The 19,421-nt window shown below is 39.3% G+C and overlaps 1 protein-coding gene across 3 annotated transcripts in view; it reads left to right on the forward strand.

The window, feature by feature from the left end:
- lmtk2 (lemur tyrosine kinase 2) overlaps positions 1–19,421 on the forward strand; it is a 43,573-nt gene that overhangs the window by 17,583 nt on the left and 6,569 nt on the right. Inside the window, exons 2-10 of one of the 3 annotated variants that reach the window (XM_079832851.1) lie at positions 3,850–3,980; positions 4,096–4,246; positions 4,923–4,999; positions 5,501–5,619; positions 7,735–7,822; positions 14,411–14,541; positions 18,466–18,550; positions 18,627–18,748; positions 19,252–19,401. In XM_079832851.1, the coding sequence (XP_079688977.1) occupies positions 3,850–3,980; positions 4,096–4,246; positions 4,923–4,999; positions 5,501–5,619; positions 7,735–7,822; positions 14,411–14,541; positions 18,466–18,550; positions 18,627–18,748; positions 19,252–19,401 (1,054 nt within the window). Of the gene's footprint in view, positions 1–3,849; positions 3,981–4,095; positions 4,247–4,922; positions 5,000–5,500; positions 5,620–7,734; positions 7,823–14,410; positions 14,542–18,465; positions 18,551–18,626; positions 18,749–19,251; positions 19,402–19,421 lie in introns of those variants that run through there. The other 2 variants (XM_079832852.1, XM_079832853.1) reach the window with 2 other exon arrangements.

Raw genomic sequence — 19,421 nt, forward strand, 5'->3', positions numbered from 1 at the left:
CACTAACTTTGATTTTTTTTCTTGTCTCTCCTGGCTGCCTAGCAACAGGTCTCTCATGTACATCCCAGAGCTCAGTTTAATTGCAGGGTTAGATTATAATGTCATTTGACTCACTGAGGAGTTCAGGTGTACATTACAGTCAAAGGGAAGTGGCTAAATGGTAACTCCCATTCTGCAACAATCTCGTGCATAAGCAATGTGCTGCTGCTGCTCCAGTTAAATGTAGGAACTCGCAATATATAAAAACAATCTATATATATTTTATGTAATTTATATATAATTCAAATAAAACTCATAGTGGTTTATGAAAAGCCATGTCTCTCTTTAAATAAAGTCTGTCTGTATTCCTGCAGCCCACAACAACTTACATGTAGAAAAACTTGTCTCGTGTTTAAGACAACTGCACGTATCCAGCAGCACTTATCCTTAGTTATTTTTCAGATGTGTTTGTGACAAAGTATATCAATATAAACAATATTGTCCCATCCCATCCTTGGGGGAAACAAGGATCACGTTCTGCACTCAAGAGAAGTTCAGCACATGCAGCACATGCAGTGTAAAACAACACTGTATTCATTCGGTACATATGCTTACCGAACATTTTTTTTTCTTTAATCAACAGTTATGTATAAATATATAGGATTCAAAAGTTTGGGATTGGTAACATTTTTATTGTTATTAAAAGTCTTTTATGCTCACAAAGGCTGGCATCAAAATACAGTAAACAATTAAATTCAATTCACATTTATTTGTATAGCGCTTTTTACAATACATATTGTTTCAAAGCAGCTTTACAGAAAATGCATGCGTCTACAATACAGTTTAGAGTGATCAGAGGTGACTGTGTCCAAGTTCTGGATTTCATAAATGTACATAAGTAAATCACACAGTTAGCTAACAATGTATTAATAAACGATGTATTAATTTAAGGCAGAAACAATGAGCTCATTGACGTAAAGAATACATGTTAACATGATTATAATATATAGGAAAAATATAGCATGTTGATTAAGAGCTGCGTCATCTGAAGTCCTCGCTGGAGTTAGAGTCTATTCACACGTGTTGAGGCATCTGAAGTCTTCGTAAACCATTTATATTGTAATATTGAAAGGTATTAGGTCAATGCAGACAGCAGAGAGTAGACAGGACACATGACAGTTGCATACGAGTGACATGTTTAATGTTATTAAATCCTCGTTTGCACATCCTCGTTTGCACCGTGTTTTAATCCGTCTCTTTTGTCCACTTTCAACTACTTCTGTCCTGATTTATTTGAGGGGAGGGTCTATGGGTGGGTAAATGTGTGGGCTTTTTCATATCTTTCGATCTAATGGATGAAATACGCTTATGCAATCTACATATGAATGCAACCTGAGACGGTGGAAAAACACACGGAGAACAACAGCTTCCAATAATGTTTACACATTATGTCAGTAGGTGGAGCGGAGGCGTCTTTTGTGGCTGTTCAAACTCCGTTGACCACATGAGCGTTTACACTATGAAAGCAATCCGGTCTAATGTGTTTTCGACTATCTCTGGAAGTGGTCGAAAGTGGACAAGTACACCTGTATTTAGCGTCGCCCACTTGTGATCTGATCGAACAAAACGCATCTTAAAACCTGATGTAAACAGGGCCTTATACATGTGCGTCAAACAGAGTGGGAGCGTAGTAATTCTAACTAAAATATATTTTTTTGCATCCAAAATTTACTGAACTCTAAAACCGAGGTGCGTACAGAAGCATAATTTTTGTGTACCGTTACACCCTTAAAACACAGTAAAGTATAAAACACAGTAACTTTTCCCAACTCTAATGTTGTTACTGCAGTTTAAATTCTGGCTCTTGTACTCTCAAGTCAGGGAAGAATCAATGGGTATGCATCTTACATGTGAGATTATGACAGAATGACCTGTGTACAGCAAACCACCTTTTATGAGTAGGTGTTCAAAATAGCTCCGTCTTTGCTACTCGTGTTTCATGCGGCTCGGTGTGTGGCCTGTAGGATTACTGAAGCCACATTTATTACTATTATGGGAGATCGTGCCAGCCACTGATGAAAGATTCGTCTTAGCGTATTATCCATACATGCACATCCTTGTCATCTAATTGCGCAAGACAAACTACTGGGTTAGCAACACGCCAAACATGCATAGACACGTGACACTGGTGGCCCAACTCATCTGATCTCAGATCTGTGTTGCTGACCTCTCCTGCCACCAATTATACCGCCTGCTGTTCTAAGACCCAAGAGGGTTGTTTTGTTTTGATGAGAGGAATGGAGAGCAGTGTTAATGGTGTTGTAGTGACAGAACAGGTGCTGAAGCACATCCAGCCTTTCATCAGTTGATATCTGAACTGCTGTTGGAGCACAATGTCCTACAAATGGTTTGCGTGTATGCCGATGAGAGATTGGACTTGTCCCATAATCCCACAAGAATGGAGAAAGCATTTCTATAGACCACTTCACATCTAGTGCAAAACTTCACCCGGCACCTTTTTATTTTCTTATATTTATATATATTATGATTTTAAGTATTGTAGGTCCGCTGAGCTGTTCATATAATCGATCTCTTTTTAAGTATTCAGAAAATATGGAAAATACATTATTGACTGGATGAGCCTTATTTGAAACCACTGCAAAATGTGCGACCACACCATTTAAATTCTGTATTAATGCGGCACATTACGACATTGCTACTAGGGCTGTGAGAGATATCGAATAAATGTTATATTGTGATATGATTTTATAAAATCTTTCATTTTTTTAATCTTAATTGTAAACTAGTACAATAGCATTGCAATATATTTTATTATGTTTAAAGGGTACATAACACAGTTTCTGCCAGTCTCATGTTAATCTTGACTATCTATAGAGTAGTATTTCATCCTTCATATCTCAGAAGAGTCTTTAGTTTTACTATATTTATAAAAGACAGACACACTTTACCGATTCTTCCCGAAAACAGCCAGGGTTGTGGAAGCGTGCAGTGGGCAGAGCTGAAGGCACGCACGCACACACACAATACATCATGGCATTATCCCTGGGTAACGTTCGATTCCCTATACGTTTGTGTTGTTGACATTATATGCACTTACACGCGGATTGCCAATAAAACACAGACATTTGAAGCATTTTCACTCACCGCCTGCGGTTTTCACTCATTACTGGGAACAAACAAACACACTTGCAGAACTTTCCTTAATGCGGAGTTATTTGGGAAGCTGAAGAAGGTTATCTTTCCCTCACAACCAGAAACACACTTCTTTAGTGACATTCTAAAAAATGGTCTAAAAATAAAATTACACCCCTTTAATATTTCTATAATTGCTGCTAGGGCTGTGCAATAAATAAATATATGCAAATAAAATCAATATCGTGATATGGCTTAACCCTTTTTTTTATCCTCGATTTTTCTTTTACTCAAATAATTTTATTTAATAAAATATATATATTGCTAATAGGGCGTTGCAATATATGCAATAACATATATTGCAGAAAAACAATATATATGCCCTAATTGCTATTGTAAACAACCTACAAAGTACATGTGTCTATCGGATGTGTGTGTGGTGTGATGTCAAGTGTCAAAACTAAATTGCTCCCGTTATAATCAGTTCTTGGTGTTAAGAGGCCTTGAGCCTCTTAGGTTTTGCCCTGCTGTGTTGTTACTCTAGAAACCTGGAGCACAGGAATGGTTGACTGAGTGAGTTTGTGTTCTCTCTCTTTTCTTTTCTTGTTTATTATACTGTATACTACAGAAGGAATTGCCTCTTAGAGATTATCGCTCCCTTAGAAATCCATCCGCTGCGTAACGTAGTGAGCTGTAATCATGTGTTTGTGTGTTCAGCAGAGGCTGCTGGATATGTGGATTTCTCTCTGGCCGTCCCACTTCTGCTGTCTCTGGCTGTGTTGGTGGCCCTTGTGGTTTTGCTGCTCAACTGTGCTTCCTGCTGCAAAGAGCAAGAGATCAACTTTAAGGTGAGTGAAATGGTCTCTGTATACTGTTTTGTTGCAATTTCTGTTCAACAGTTCAATATTGTAATTTCTTTATTGTCGCTTATATTCTTTCCAATTGTGATTTGTGATCTGTCAGGAGTTTGAAGACCACTTTGAGGATGAGGTTGATTTCACGCCCCCAGCGGAGGACACGCCCTCTATGCAGTCTCCCGCAGAGGTTTACACACTCGCTGTTCCACCTGTGCCCCTCCCTGGACCCCCCCACCTCCAACTGCCCCGCATGACAGGTCAGAAGCATGTACCTTCTGCAGCGCATCTGCAAATACACCCCATTGCATTGAGTAAAAAGATACACTATTTTAATGTTAAGAAGTCTTTTATGCTCCCGAAGGCTGCATTTATTTGATCTAAAATTCAGTAGAAAATGTATTTATTTATTTATTTATTTATTGAATTTATTTTCAAGGAAGTACCGTGTCTATTAATGTGAAAAGCAGCTAGTCAGCTGGAGATCCTTTCCATCTTATGAGCAGTATGATAATCTTTCGCTTTGACCAGAATATCAGTTCTAAAAAAACTGCAACGTTTGACCATGTTAGACTGGCAATCGTCATATCTTTTGTAGCATCATTATTGTAAAAATATCAGTGTTTCCGATTAGTCAAAGCAGCAGCATAAAATATGGCTCTTGCATATTAAGCCAAAGCACAACCAAAACAATGTTCTTCTGCAAAATGCCATCTATTGTTTTTAGATTAAAATTATAAAAAATTTGATTAACCGCTCTTTTAAAATCCAAACATGCTTCAGAAAGAAACCATATTATGATGAATGAAGGGTCAGCCTTACACAGCCAGTTTAGGAGTAATACATATATTCAGACCAGCTGACTTTTCATATTCCTTTGCATTTGCTGTTTATTTGTTCACATTGATCCATCTCTTCTTATATTTGGTCTTTTAGACGTCTCATCAGGTCCTCACGTGGCACGACACTCTCTCAGTTACATTCAGGAGATCGGGAATGGCTGGTTTGGAAAGGTAAGCCTGTCTTCCTGTATTTACATTGTACACTGAAACTGTGATGGTGTATTGATAGACTTGTGTCTTGCGACACACATTGTGTGAAAGCAAAGCACTGAGTTTTTGTCAAGGACAAATGTACAATTTCTCCTGAGGATTACTCCTAAATAATCGCATCTCCTGATCTTGTTGGTGCTTGCTCTCATCTCTATGCCGGGGGCCCTCAGGGGCTATAGTTTGACGTGTACGAGGGAGCATTATTCGGCACTCAAGCAGTCCTCCTGCAGCCTGTGTGTGAATGTGTTTACCAAGATTAAGACTTAAGGGAAAACCTTGTTTCCTGATGCTTTTTCCTGCCTAGTTGAGCCATGGGAACATCCTCACCTGAGCCACCTGCTCCACTGTGGTCCACCTAACAGGCCTTGTTTTCAGGAAGGACTCGGTTCCTGTCTGAATCAATTGGCAGTCTTGGATTGGTTCTTTATCAGACAAATTTCTCTGTTTGTTGTCTTCTGACAGGTTCTGCTCAGTGAGATCTACGTGGACCCTGCAGTTGCCCGAGCCGTTGTCAAAGAGCTGAAGGCCAATGGCAGCTCCAAAGAGCAGAATGAGTTCCTGCAGCAGGGCGACCCGTACAGGTGAGAGGGCCTTTATCGGTTCTTTTGTGTAAGGTTTGATAAGCTTTTACTTTGGAGTAGAGTTGCAAAAATATTGATATATATGTATCGATACTGAAATATCTGAAATGGTTCCAATACTCCTTTTCTTCAGTATCGATGCACCGATACCAACTGTGCTTTCTCACTCTCTCTTTTCTTCGACAGTGAATTGACAGTTTAACATACGCCTCCTCTCACTCACTCGTCTCATTCGCTCTGGTTGAATAGTGCTTGCATTGCACATAATTTGACGCATTCCCACAGGGTTCACACCGAAAGCGCGCACCACTAATCTATTTAAGTGCACCGCGCACATAAATCCCCCTCAAACAGCTTGTGAGTACCAAATTGGCTACTTTTCCGTGGCATATTGCGTTTAAACAGTCAAATACATAAAAAAAATGTAACAATGCCCGTTTGCAGAGTAATCAACCATTAGACCCATCTGAAAAACGTAGTCGTGTTCATTGCTGTAGTTTGTAATTTGTTCTTATTTTATTACTGACTGTTTACTTTTTTTGTAAATGTAGTTCAGCTATTCAAATAAAGCCTCACTGTGCTGTGTGTAAGCTATTACAACAAAATGACCAAAATTATCAAAAAAATAGGAGATAAAGTATCTGTATGGCGGTGTATATACATGGCAGGTTAGTAGTATCGGAAATAGTATCGAATATCGATATTTTTCAAGGTATCGTATCGAAGTTAGAAATTCCAGTATCGTGACAACACTACTTTGTACAGTATGTTATTTCAGCAGTGTTTTTAACACCATAATGGTGTAATGCTTTATACCATGGGTTTTCAAACTTTATGATGTCAAGGACCCCCAAATATGATGAACCTTTTATGAGGGACCGCCTTCCTAAAATTAATCTATACATATTTTATGTATGGAAAAAACATTTAAACTGTTAGATAAATAGTAAGCCTGACATTATACATGCAACCTATTGTTTCCAAACTAAAATTGTTTAATAATAATAATAATAATAAACGTTATTTTATATAGCGCCTTTAAAAGTTACATCTCAAGGCACTTTACAGAAACATATAAAAAAAATACATTGAAAATTGGAAGTATATACCATAGACTGTAAAAAAATATGAACGTAGTGTCCGTGACGTCACCCATAGAATTCTGATGAGCCGTTCTGAAGCGCAAAGTATGGACGAGATGGCCGTTGCCATCTTGGCAGCGCGACATCGCGCGCGTCACTCCCGAATAACAGAAAATGGGCAAAAAGGTGGGACGTGGGCGGAGCTGAAGTGACGCGATGACTAACAGAAAGCAGATAAATGGCAATTCACCTGTCACTCGAAGTGGCCACGCCCTTAATTATGCAGAACTTTAATGCTTTAAATAATGTAAACGAATTAGTTATAAAATCACCCCCCTCACAGTTGTCATGAAGGGCAAAATTAGCCGTATTGACCAAAACCACAATTTGTGACAGGCTGTAAACATGTTTTAATCTGCTGTAAAGTTGGCCATTTTAACATGGGGCTCAATGAGATTCTGCTCCCTTCTGGAGCCGCTCTAGTGGCCAGTCGATGAATTGCAGTAAATGTCACTTCCGTTTTGGCTTCAAGAGAAACTGCGGGAGGTTGCCGCTTGGTATAAACCTGAAAAAGAACATTTTTAATTCTGTAATTATTTGTATAAGCAACTTTCACAATAAATGTATGTACGCAGTTTATGTACTGCATTAAGAATACCGCCTTACAGCCCCAGTGAGCGAGATAAAGGGGACTATAGTGAGAGACACTCACTTGAAAAAATGTAATCCATTTTTGCTTTGCCTTTTTATTCTCTAAAATTTTCTGGGGACCCCTTGGAACCTTCTGTAGGACCCCTTTGAAAACCCCTGCTTTATACCAGCCAATTATGTACTTGAGTTTATCATGTCAGACTGTGCTTTTATTGCACAGCCTGCACTCGAGTCATATCTACACTCAGAATATCATAGAGATTATAATAATATTTAGATGAATCTATCTAAAGATGAGATAATATAGAGATATTATATATAATAATAATATTATTGTGGTAAGCAGAATGTGTTATATATGACTAGTTTAATGTCTTTACAGGGTTCTTCAGCATCCCAATATACTGCAATGTCTTGGTCAGTGTGTTGAGGCCATTCCTTTCCTGCTCATCTTTGAGTACTGTGAACTGGTAAGTGTAAATGTATATAGTATGTGAGTGTGTGTGTGTGTATATCAGACATAACATTATGACTGGTGACAGGTGACCTCTTCGTCATGGCACCTGTTAGTGGGTGGGATATATTAGGCAGCAAGTGAACATTTTGTCCTCAAAGTTGATTAGAAGCAGGAAAAATGGGCAAGCGTAAAGGCCTGTTCACACCGGGACGATTTTCGCACGCGTTTATCGCCGACGTTTAACGCCTCGGGACTAAACAAAGGGCGCCAATGTGAGTGTGCACACCGACGCGCAAAACTGCTGAAGTGACAGTAAAACACAACTTGGTGGCGCTCAAGCACAAAACGCTCTTGCCGAGCACACATTGATACGACAAAGAAGTAGTAAGTAGACAAAGAAGAAAATGAGCTGATAATGCTGCTTGCCAGTTAGTAAAAAGTGTGTGAATGGTTTTGGCCATAGACATAATATGTCTATGGTTTTGGCAAGCGTGTAAATACTGTCTCTCTTCTTCTTCTGTGTGACAAGCGAGTGTCAGAGGCGTAAAGTGCCGCAGCACCAACTCGTGTACCGGGAGCGCATCGACTGAATGTGCACGATCACTCGGAGCATCGCCAGTGAAAATCGCTTGGGTGTGAACACTCAAGACGCGCCAAAAAACGTCACGAAAAACGCTGGTGGTAAGCGCGCGCGATATTCGTCCCGGTGTGTACAGGCCTTAAGGATTTGAGCGACAAGGGCCAGATTGTGATGGCTAGACGACTGGGTCAGAGCATCTCCAAAACTGCAGCTCTTGTGGGGTGTTCCCGGTCTGCAGTGGTCAGTCTCTATCAAAAGTGCTCCAGGGAAGGAACAGTGGTGAACCAGTGACAGGGTCATGGGTGGTCAAGGCTCATTGATGCACGTGTGGAGCGAAGGCTGGCCCGTGTGGTCCGATCACACAGATGAGCTACTGTAGCTTAAACTGCTCAAGAAGTTTTGGCAGCAAGATGAACAACAACACAACATATTACACTCTCATTATTTATTTAACAAAATTGAAGCAAAAATGCAGAAGCCATGTGTGAGAGAAACTAAGTACACCCTATGATTTAATAGCTTGTAGAACTACCTTTAGTAATCATTTTCTGTATGTCTCTCATAATGAGTTTTAGCCGACTCTTCTTTACAACATTGCTTCAGTTCTTTGAAGTTTATGGGCATCTCTTTATGCACAGCTCTCTGAAGGACCCGCCACAACATTTCAATCGGTTTGAGGTCTGGACTTTGACTGGGCCATTGCAACATTTTGATTCTTTTCTTTTTGCGCCATTCTGTTGTAGATTTTGTGGTAGCAGTAGATTTGACAGGTTTTGTGAGTACAGAAGTAAATTTGAAAAGTTAAAGCCAAAGTGCACTCTTTTTAAAGTGTGCCATCAAAAGTATGTTGTCTATTCTGACTCCTTCAGTGACGTGAGACTGCCGTATAAGAGGAAAGCAGATGAGCAGGTGCCAGTCCTTTGTGCTTAAGATGGAGCACAGTGTAATGCTTGGTTATGGCATCAGTGAAATCTTTAATGCTTTTATTTGTGTTTGATACTCATTATTCATCTCTTATTGTGATCATCGATGTATTAGATACCTGAAAACATCTTTTTTATTAGTTCTTTAGCATCTGTCTAACGCTCCAGATCATCTTGTCTTGCGCTCTTGTAAACAGCTGAATTGGCCGGTGTGGAATCTTGTTTCACAGCCACATACGGCATCTCAGATTCATTTTGGACAAGTCTGATGAAGGCACAGACACTCCAGCATACCTCACAACTTCATTTGTTCCCAGCACTTTAATTAGGCCAGCATTCGTCATAAGTTACACAGCCAATGTCTGTCAGTGGGCTGTTTCTTGCCCTTTGATTTATTTTCTGTTTTTCTTGTTCTATTTCGGGTGTGCTGCTTGTGCCTGAGAAGGATATGCGCCGCATAACTGCATGCAGTAGGTAGCTCTCCGATTCCCTCATATCCCAATAAAGCAACAGGGTTCTTTTACTGACACTGTCACTCGAACATCTTGCTGCGTTGGTGCATTTTATCACCATGCTGCAAAATATACTAGGAGCTAGAATATGATTATTAAAGTGGTTTGATAATCACACTACATATGAACTACATATTGTTGCAGGAAAGTAAAAAACATAAATAAATAAAAAATATTTGTTTATACTTATGTATTATATAAAATGAAATAAATAAAGGCTAATCATTGAGGCTTGCCTCAAAACTATTTGAAAGCAATATTCTTATTTTCAGTATGTCTTTATTTGTATTACATATACTATACTATTACCAATGCTAAAGTGCTGCAATAAAGACACACGCTCTGCAAAGTAAAAAACAACAGATGTCATCATCTCAGGAGTTTCCTGCCATTGCTTTTATGCACAAATTAACCACACTGATGGAGTCTTGTTAATTTCCTAACTGTTAATATGCAATATTATAATAACACTTTATGCCAGTTCACTGCTCGTGTTTGTGCAAGCACACATCATCTGAGAAAGAGACAATATTCTCTAGTTCCTTTCGGTTTCTGCTGCGCTTGACTCTGTAATTAGTTAGCTGTTATTCCCACAGCGGTAGTGGTTAAGAACATCCTACACACCTGACCAGTTGTTAGGAACAATGCCTGTGGTCTGGGATCCTCTGGGCCTGAGCAGGTGGATGGCTTCGAGCCATGCCGCCCGTCTCCAGAGAGAGCATGAGCTCACTGCGGCCCGGCTGTTGCGTAATGCAGTCTGGGCTGTTTCCTTAGCTGGTGTTATGGCTCGGGTTTCGACCCAAGCCGTTCATTCCCAAGTCAAGAGTGTAGCTTCACACGAACCAAGAGGCTGAGACATAGACCAATTTGGGTGTATGGTCCTACAACTTCTCATCTAAGAAGAATAACGGAGAAGCCTGGGCATTTCATTGCACTGCTCTGGCCTTGTTTCCCACCCTAGACCAGTTTGTATGGCGTATTGACATTCATACGGAGAGGTTTGGTTGAGGTCGTCAATGGCTGAGTTGAGAATAACATACTACTTGTATGATTTTTCAGCGTGTACAGTAGTATGTTTACTCTGGACAGTGTGCGGCTTTCTGGATGTGTGACCTGCTATGTTAAAACGTGCAGTATACAACCAGATCACAATTCAGTGCACTTAACTAGATGGACATGTGAACCATCAACCACATCTCATTCTTGACTCATTTTATCGGACTGGCAAAAATAGCATTTTCAAGATATTTGGATTCCAGTCGGATAATTAAACATGCTGATATCACGTGACAACTGTGTTGATTTTAAAATGCTTTTTGGTTGTATAATGTTTACAATTTCACATACACTGTTGCTCAAAGGTTTGGGATCAGTAGGATTTTTTTGAAAGAATGTAATTTTTTTTCTGTGATGCAAAGCATCATTACTCCAGTCTTCAGTGTCACACGATCCTTCAGAAATCATTTTATATGCTGGTTTGATGTTTAAGACACATTTCTGATTATTATTAATAATGCTGTTGTGCTGATATATATATATATAAATATAAAAATTCAGGATTCTTTGATGAACAGAAAGTTCAAAAGAACAGCATTTATTTTAAATGGAAATATTTTCTAACATACATTTCTTCAGTCAATTTTGATCAATTTAATTGTACCTTTCTGAATAAAAGTATTCATTTCTTTAGAAAAATAAAAATCTTAGTGACCCCAAAATGTTTGAACAGTAATGTTCTTTATATTAGACAGCATACATGTATATATTCTCAAGTGTGCAGTAAGAATTCCGATTTTAGGCAAAATTATTTTTTGTTTTTGCTCCATTACAAACAATGAAATATTTAGCCATTTGAAATAAGAGGCAACCACTGATTTTAATCAGGATCCAAAGAAAGATGCTAAGACACATGCAGGATTTTAAAGCAAAAACAGAATGATCTAACTTTAGCTATTATGCTACATAAAACACCTGCACAAAACAAAAAACAGCAGACCGACTGAATGAATGAAAATGCAAATTGACTCTCTGCCAGTAGGTGGCGCTTATGGAACAGCAGCGTTTTTTTAAGCTGCACTTATAAAATACTTTTTTCAGAGGTGAAAGAAAATGCCATCGAAACTTTTCACAGGAAAGTCACTTCCCTTCAGAGACACATTCATATAAAACCTCACCCACCCCCAATTCAATATTTATATTTTTCTTCCAATATTCGAGCATTGCTAACAGTGAGTTATTGAGCTCTTTGCGTCCATCTACAGCGTGTCCCGTCTCTGGCCTGTGTTAACGTCCCTTTTACAGACTTTGCAATCAATTCCCAAAATGCCATTTGTGTGGAAATATTGCAATGTAGATTGTGTACAAGTCTGGAGTAGAGTAGAACCAGTGCATCTCTATTCTGAACATATCAGCACCAGCTCTCGTCAAATGAGAGTCAGCTGATTTTCAGGTTGTAAAGTGCAGCAGAGCAGGAAGTCCTTTTTTTTTAAGACTATGTCCCGTCACTGTGATTTTTAATCTTTTACTTTATATTAAAATGTTTGCTCAACGTTTTGTTCTTCCGAGGTGGAGAGAAGCACATCTGAAAGCTCTTTGGATGGCTGATTTTCTTTGTGTGTCACTGGTAACCACTGGTAACCCTGACACAGTGCATTTTAGAGAGAAATATAGCTGCAGGGTGCAACTGGAGCTGGTTTGCAGAATGCCAGTTGCTCTCTGATTGAGTGACAGTCTCTCCTGGAAAGGCTTTCTTTAGGGAGCTGTACTAAGTGTATGCGTGTTTATGTGTTTAAAGGCAGACCATGCCCCTGGCAAGATTTAGGGAGAGCGTTCGTATATTTCACAATGCTGTGCACTTGAAATTACTTAATTTTTTAAAAAAATAAATAAAAAAAGTTTACATTTCTTGAAATGTGTCAAGAACATGCTTGAGCCGTATATCCCCCAAATAGGTATTAGAAAGAAACTTTAAAAGTACATCATCTGTTGTCATAATATCATATACAAGAAAGCTTAATGGTACCAAAAATAGGCTGCAGTTTCATTTAGCAATGTATCATTTTTCCTCTCCTTGTGATTTTCACAATATTAACATCCAATTGGGTGAATGTTGACTGACTCCCATACTCTTTCATTCATATCATAGACTGGTCATAAATAATGGGCAATCATTTTTAAATATGGATAAGTTAAAGGCAGAATTGAGTCCTGTGTCAGGTGCAAACAAAAGCTCCTTCACCAGATGCTTTACATGTTGGCTGATTTAACAGAAAGTTAATCATACATTACATGGCTGCCAGCTGTAACGCTGTTTCTCCCACAGCATTCCAAAGGGAGTACTTTACCCTGTGTGTCGCTAGGAGTCTGAGATATCAGGATCCTCTCGAGACCAATGTCTACGTACTCCTTGACTTACGTAATAATACTCGGTTGTTGAGCGAGTAGACTTGAAATAGAGGAAACGGTTGAAAGAATCATCTGACTAATTAATATATTTTTTTATTGACAGGCTGAGTGTGCAATTGTATTAGCAAGTGACGTATCAATATATCAAACGCTTTTTTAATGTAATCAAGTGACATCCACCCTTAGAAGGACAAAAAAAGTCTTTCTTCCATTTCCTCCATAAAATTATTCACCAGATATGATTTTTTACTAGTGGGTGCAGGACACTATAGTTCATTTATATAAGTGAGGATAGCAAAATAAAGTAAACTGTGACGACATATACCCAAAAATTCTTCATACAGTGACTACCAGTTTCTCTTTGTGCATTTTTCCATAGAAACGCTTAACCATTTAGCGCATTGCATTCATATTCTGGGCTCATCTGCTTGCCTGTATGCATCATCAATAAGGCTTATACTGAATTTCATCTTTAAATATCACTGTTTTAGTGCTTTAACTCTCTTTAAGTGTTTTTACACAATTGTTTTAGAATGTCCTGCTGTTTTTAGTGATTGAAATACTGCACCAGATGCTGTATATGGATAATAACTTGTGTTTTGCGCACCTATTTTTTGATTTTCTTCTTTTGAGGGATGAAACTTAAAACAAATGGAAAATTGACAGGCCTGTGCTGCAGTTCTATGGATGTTTTGCCCTCTTGGTCTCTGCCAGTCATTTTATTGCAAATCATGAGTTATGTGATTCAATGCAGTCTCTCCCAGGGCTAAACTGGCCTGTAGTCTTTGGGCCCAGAAACCCAGCACAGCTGAATAGCCCTGATCTGCCTGCACCGTCTCACTGCTGCTTTTTTATTTTTAAATTACTGTGACACAGCATATAGTAGTCACTATTAAACTGCCTTTCCCTTATTTGGTCGAGTTACCCAGGCAGCAGTACAGCATTTGAACAGAGAGTGAATACTGCCCCTCTGTGGCCGCCTCCGCAAGTTACCTTTGACACACAAGCTGTTATATGTCCAGGCTGATTTACACTCAATTCAGTCTAAATGCCGTATGTGCTCTTATATCTGCCTCCCAAAATGCTTCAGCAAATTGTTTGGTTTTGTGGTCTTAACTTGATTCTGTGTGGTTGGGGTCGTAAACATCCTGTAACTCTTGTGTTTGTGTTTTGGTGTGTAGGGGGACCTGAAGAGTTACGTCTCTCAGCATGAATGGCTGCACAGGAATGGAGAACTGCTACAGCTGCAGAAAATGGCCTGCGAGATCGCTGCTGGAGTCACCCACATGCACAAACACAACTTCCTGCACAGGTTAACCCTTCAAATATCACCTTCAGCTCACTTTAGATGCGGATACATTATGTTTCCATTCCACTTCTCACTGCTTAACCTTTAGGCGAACATCTTATAAGCATGTTTAATGCAATCTATTCGAATGCATGTGTGCTTTTGTCCAGCCTTTCCTGCTCCGTGCTGGCTGTCCTCTTTTTTTCTTTTCCAAAAAAGGCCATGGTGCTGTGAAAGGCAACGTTGCACTTTCATTCTTCCCCTTCCAGTCTTCTGGAGGAAGGCTGAGTTATCTAGGGTGTCTTGCCATGCTGAGCGCGTCTGTACCCTCCCGCATGCTCAGAATATGCTGAAAGGTGTCCGATTGCACAGCTCCCCTGGATTATGGGGGGGTTTGGCTGTCGTCCGCCGCTGGGATATGATGATTCTGCGGTTTGAGCGTAAGAGGATCCCCTCGTATGGGGCGCGGGGAGTGGGCGGGGTCGTCTGGGCTACAACTCCAAAGGAGGCACGGAGATTCCAGGCTGTTGTTGTGGCCGTCATTGAAAATACTTGGATTTTTGGTTTCAGGGGTGATTTACTGCAAAATGCTGTTTGACACTCCCGCTGTCGGCATCTACATGAGCTCGTTTAGTTGTCTGGAATGGCACGGAGCCCAAAGAGCAGTGGTATCTTGGGAAATTTTGCCATTTCAGCAGCTTTGCGTGTCTAAATGCAACTTTCTTTAGACTGCTTGTGTGTTAACGGCCCACTGAACCCCGTTTACAGTCATTGGTCTAGTTTTCTGGGGTCTGAGAATTACAGGAGCAGAAAAAGGAACCCTTTTAATCCTTATTTTTATTATTATTATTTTTTTTTGTAATGCTCTAAAGCAGGGGTTTCCAATCATGTTCCTGGAGATCTACCTACCTGCAGAGTTTAGTTCCAACCCTGATCAAACACACCTCTCTGTAAATATTTTTATTGGCTGCTTCATTTGGAGCTGATCTTTATAGGAAGATAGATCTCCAGGAACAGGATCGGGCACCCCAGGTGTCAAAACAGAAAAGTGCACAAACTGTTGGTATAATGACCCCAAATCCTGCCCACTACTCAACATTAGGTGATGCTATAGTAAGAAGGTTATAAGCTGTTTCACTATAAAACCCAGAGCTATTAGCTGGAATAGCTCTGAGTTCTGGCAAATGTTTCAGTTATGTTTTAATAATCATTTTATTAGTATATTTTTCTGTTTTCACAGTTACCCTTTTTTAATAATTTAGTTGTGTAATTGCCATATTTATTAGTTTTAATTGTATTTTTATGTAGTATTTATTCATTTGTATTTATTAGTTTTTGTCAACTAAAGGAAAATGACAAATGATGCCTTGGCAACTAGGTGAAATATAATGATTAAAAAATGTACTAATATTTTCTATATTTCAGTTGATGTATATGCTTTTTCCAAGTAGTTTAGTTAACAATAATAACCCTGAACCCTTATGTGAATTTTCCATGTATGGCTAAAAGCACAGCTCTGCTTCCCTGTGACCCGCCAACAGCACTGTATTTGCCCCTTTTGCCAAGGCCAGAGTATAGCGTCTCAAATATCTGTCCATTTATCTTGCGGTGGTTTCAGTGAGCATGACAGTAGCCCTGCGCCGTCTGAGCAAATTGTTAGTGTCAGTGGTTTCCTGAGAGAGGGTGTAAAAGAGACACTACTCAGAAAAGATGGGCTGAACTCAGAGCTGCCGTCTTCACACGCTCAGTTTGAATGAGACCCCATATGTCCTCCCATCCCACTTACTGCCTCAATGGGCATATTGTTCCCCTCTGGGAACATTATTCTGGTGCTGTGCGCCGTGTGGGTCGGGAAAAGCTCCAGCATCACTGTTTTTGTGAGCAGGGCTTAACAAGTATCCTGAAGCTCAGATTTGTTCTTGCCTTGCCATTGTTTTCTCTGACCCCACCACCAAAAAGGCGGGGAAGAATCAAATTAATCAACATGGACACTTCTGCTAGTCTGTTCACAGAAACCTTTGGATCAAACCACAATGCAAATCACACTCGTTAGGAACAAACAAACTCTCTTGCTACTTCATTATCTGTCCCACACTGTCAGCATGCACTTACACTAATTGGACTCAAATTGGATAGAGATGATGACATCTTTGTGATGAGTTTGTAGCTAGTCATTATCTCGAAGCCAATTTAAAAAAATATCATCTTGTAGTTAGGAGTCCTGCTTTAAGCTGGCTGTAAATGAGATTAGAAAATCTGCATCTAAGGCTTCCTTGTAAACATTGAAGCACCATTTGTTGTATCTTGTGGCATTGGGTCCCATTCACTAACTGTACATAAAATTGCACTTACATTTTTCTACTTTTATGCTAAAATTTGGGACATCCGGAGGCCTTAGAAACATGTTAAGTGTTGAGACGAAATGTTTATTTATATATTATTGTTATTATTAGATTATTATTATTATTATGAATTTAATAACTGAGTGACCTTACAGTAGGTCTTATTTCAGATTTCAGAGTAATTGATAAAGTAACGCTTGTATGAAGTTATTAGTGAACGAGATCCAATGTTTAAAGTTGACATGAAATCAAAATTCACACTGTAATTTATATTTTCTAAATGCATGTTTCATTTTTTATGAGATCTTATACATTTTAATAATTTTAAATTAAATGTTCAATTACACAATACAGAAGAGAAGATCTGTCAGATACTTCAAGGGGGGTCTAATGCTATTTCATGCATTCTGACTTATTTACACGGTTAAAGAGTTGAATTCTCATGCTAAACATGGACAAAGTTTCAAAAAATTAGTTGGACATATGACCATATGAGTATTTATGTGCCAAATATGCTCCTTTCGGTTTCTCACAAGATTCCGAAAGTTTTTTCCGAAAGTCATAAAGGGCCTTGCATGTACACTTCTCCTGGAAAAGCGTGGGTACACACCAACTAGAGCAGGAGAGAGAGCATGCCAATCATTTGGGTAACGCAAGTCAAGAAGGATTTTTTTAACAGTGTCACCAAAGAAGTGTGTTTTTGGTTGTGAGGGAATCACCTTGTTCAGTTTCCCAAAAACCCAGCGTTGTTTTTCAAGTGTGTTCCTGGCATTTTCGGTGATGAATGTTTTATAAGCAAGGCCCGTTGGATTTGCAGATGGTTGCAGGCGGCGAGTGAAACTGCATCAAATGTGTGTTTTGTTGGCAATCGGCGCGCAAGTGCATACAGTGTCAACAACACCAACGTATAGTGAAACGAAAGTTATCCATAATGCGATGCAGTGGCATAACTTTGTTTTAAAAAGTGGGTGAAATGGGGGGTTTCATCCTTAACGTTACATCTCCTTACTATAGCATAAAACAATATTGATTGTCCCGAGATTCTTCATATAGATTCTTATGAAATGCTTGTGTGCCTCAGAGGTCCAGTGGTAGAGCTGGTGCCCGGCGAGCGTTTCTGAGGTTCGGTTCTGGGTTCGAATCCACCATCGTATGTATTTTTTTCCCCTCATTAAAACCAAAGGTGTTCATCAGTGATTCTGTATCAAGAGCAGGGACACGTTTGCGTACATTTTATTTTGTGATTTAACCAGAACTAATAGAGTCTATGATGCAATGACGTCTTGTGTGTGTGTGTGTGTGTGTGTGCGCCTGCACACACGACTAGCGCCATTCACGGCACGCCCCCCGGAGTTCAGCTTTTTTCGAAAAGAGTCAGCACAGCTTATCTGTCTTATATAAATCTAATAAAAAGAAAAACTTTTTTGAGATATGAAGGATGCAATACTACTCTGTAGGTACTCAAGATTAACATGAGATTGGCTGAAACTGTTACCCCCCCCCCTTTCAGTTTCATCGCAACTTGAATGTGTTTTTTTTGTGTTAGTTATGTAGGCAGTATAGTCGCTACATCACACTACAAGGTAATTTTTTCTTTCTATCACAGTGATTTGGCTTTGAGGAACTGCTATCTCACAACAGACCTGACTGTCAAAGTAGGAGACTATGGCATTGGCCCTACGAGTTTTAAGGTAAAATTTGAAAAGGCATCATTATTTTTTTGTTTTTATTTATCAATTTTATTACATTTATTTTGTCTCCTTGCAGGAAGATTACATCACCACAGAGGATGACCAATGTGTGGCACTGCGCTGGCTTGCCCCTGAGCTGATTGGTGAGCTGCATGGGGGCGTGATCACATCAGAACAGACTAAACCCAGCAATGTTTGGTAGGTAACTCAAAATGTTAGTTACCTTATGTTTAACGGGATGCACATTTGCAGTCTCATGTCTTTTTGAGATGTGTATAAAAAATACGTAGTAGGAAAAGGTAAACAACGATAGAAATGTGGCCTCGCAGCAGTCGGCAGATCAGAGCCACTACACTCGTCTGAATGCAGGGTCGTAAATTTTAAAGGTCTTTGACTCTTTTAGCATCTGTAAATCACTCAGACTGATGATGGCTTGGATGTCAGCCAGCTTTTGCATGAGCATATTAGGAGGTCTTATTACAGACACCCTTTTTCATGTTTATGTTGAATAAGGATTTTGGATTTCTAGTGTCTTTTTTTTGGACAGTTAATTTGTTACATTAATAAATTACCTGGATTGTAATCAGTTTTATTGTCAATATGCTATAGATATAATGTAGAATTATAGGTAATATCATTGAATAGTAATATTACATTACTTTTGAATACAATGTTAAGGGTAACACTATTTTTGATTACAGGGCACTGGGTGTGACATTATGGGAGCTGTTTGAAAGTGGAAAGCAGCCGTATCCTCACTTGTCAGATAGAGAAGTGCTCCACCATGTGCTCAAGGATCAACAAGTCAGACTTCTCAAGCCACAACTGGACTTGCCATACTCAGAAAGATGGTTAGTCCTTCACAGATGTC

Source organism: Gobio gobio (genome assembly GCF_949357685.1).
Source record: "Gobio gobio genome assembly, chromosome: 1".
NCBI classification, from domain to species: domain Eukaryota; kingdom Metazoa; phylum Chordata; class Actinopteri; order Cypriniformes; family Gobionidae; genus Gobio; species Gobio gobio.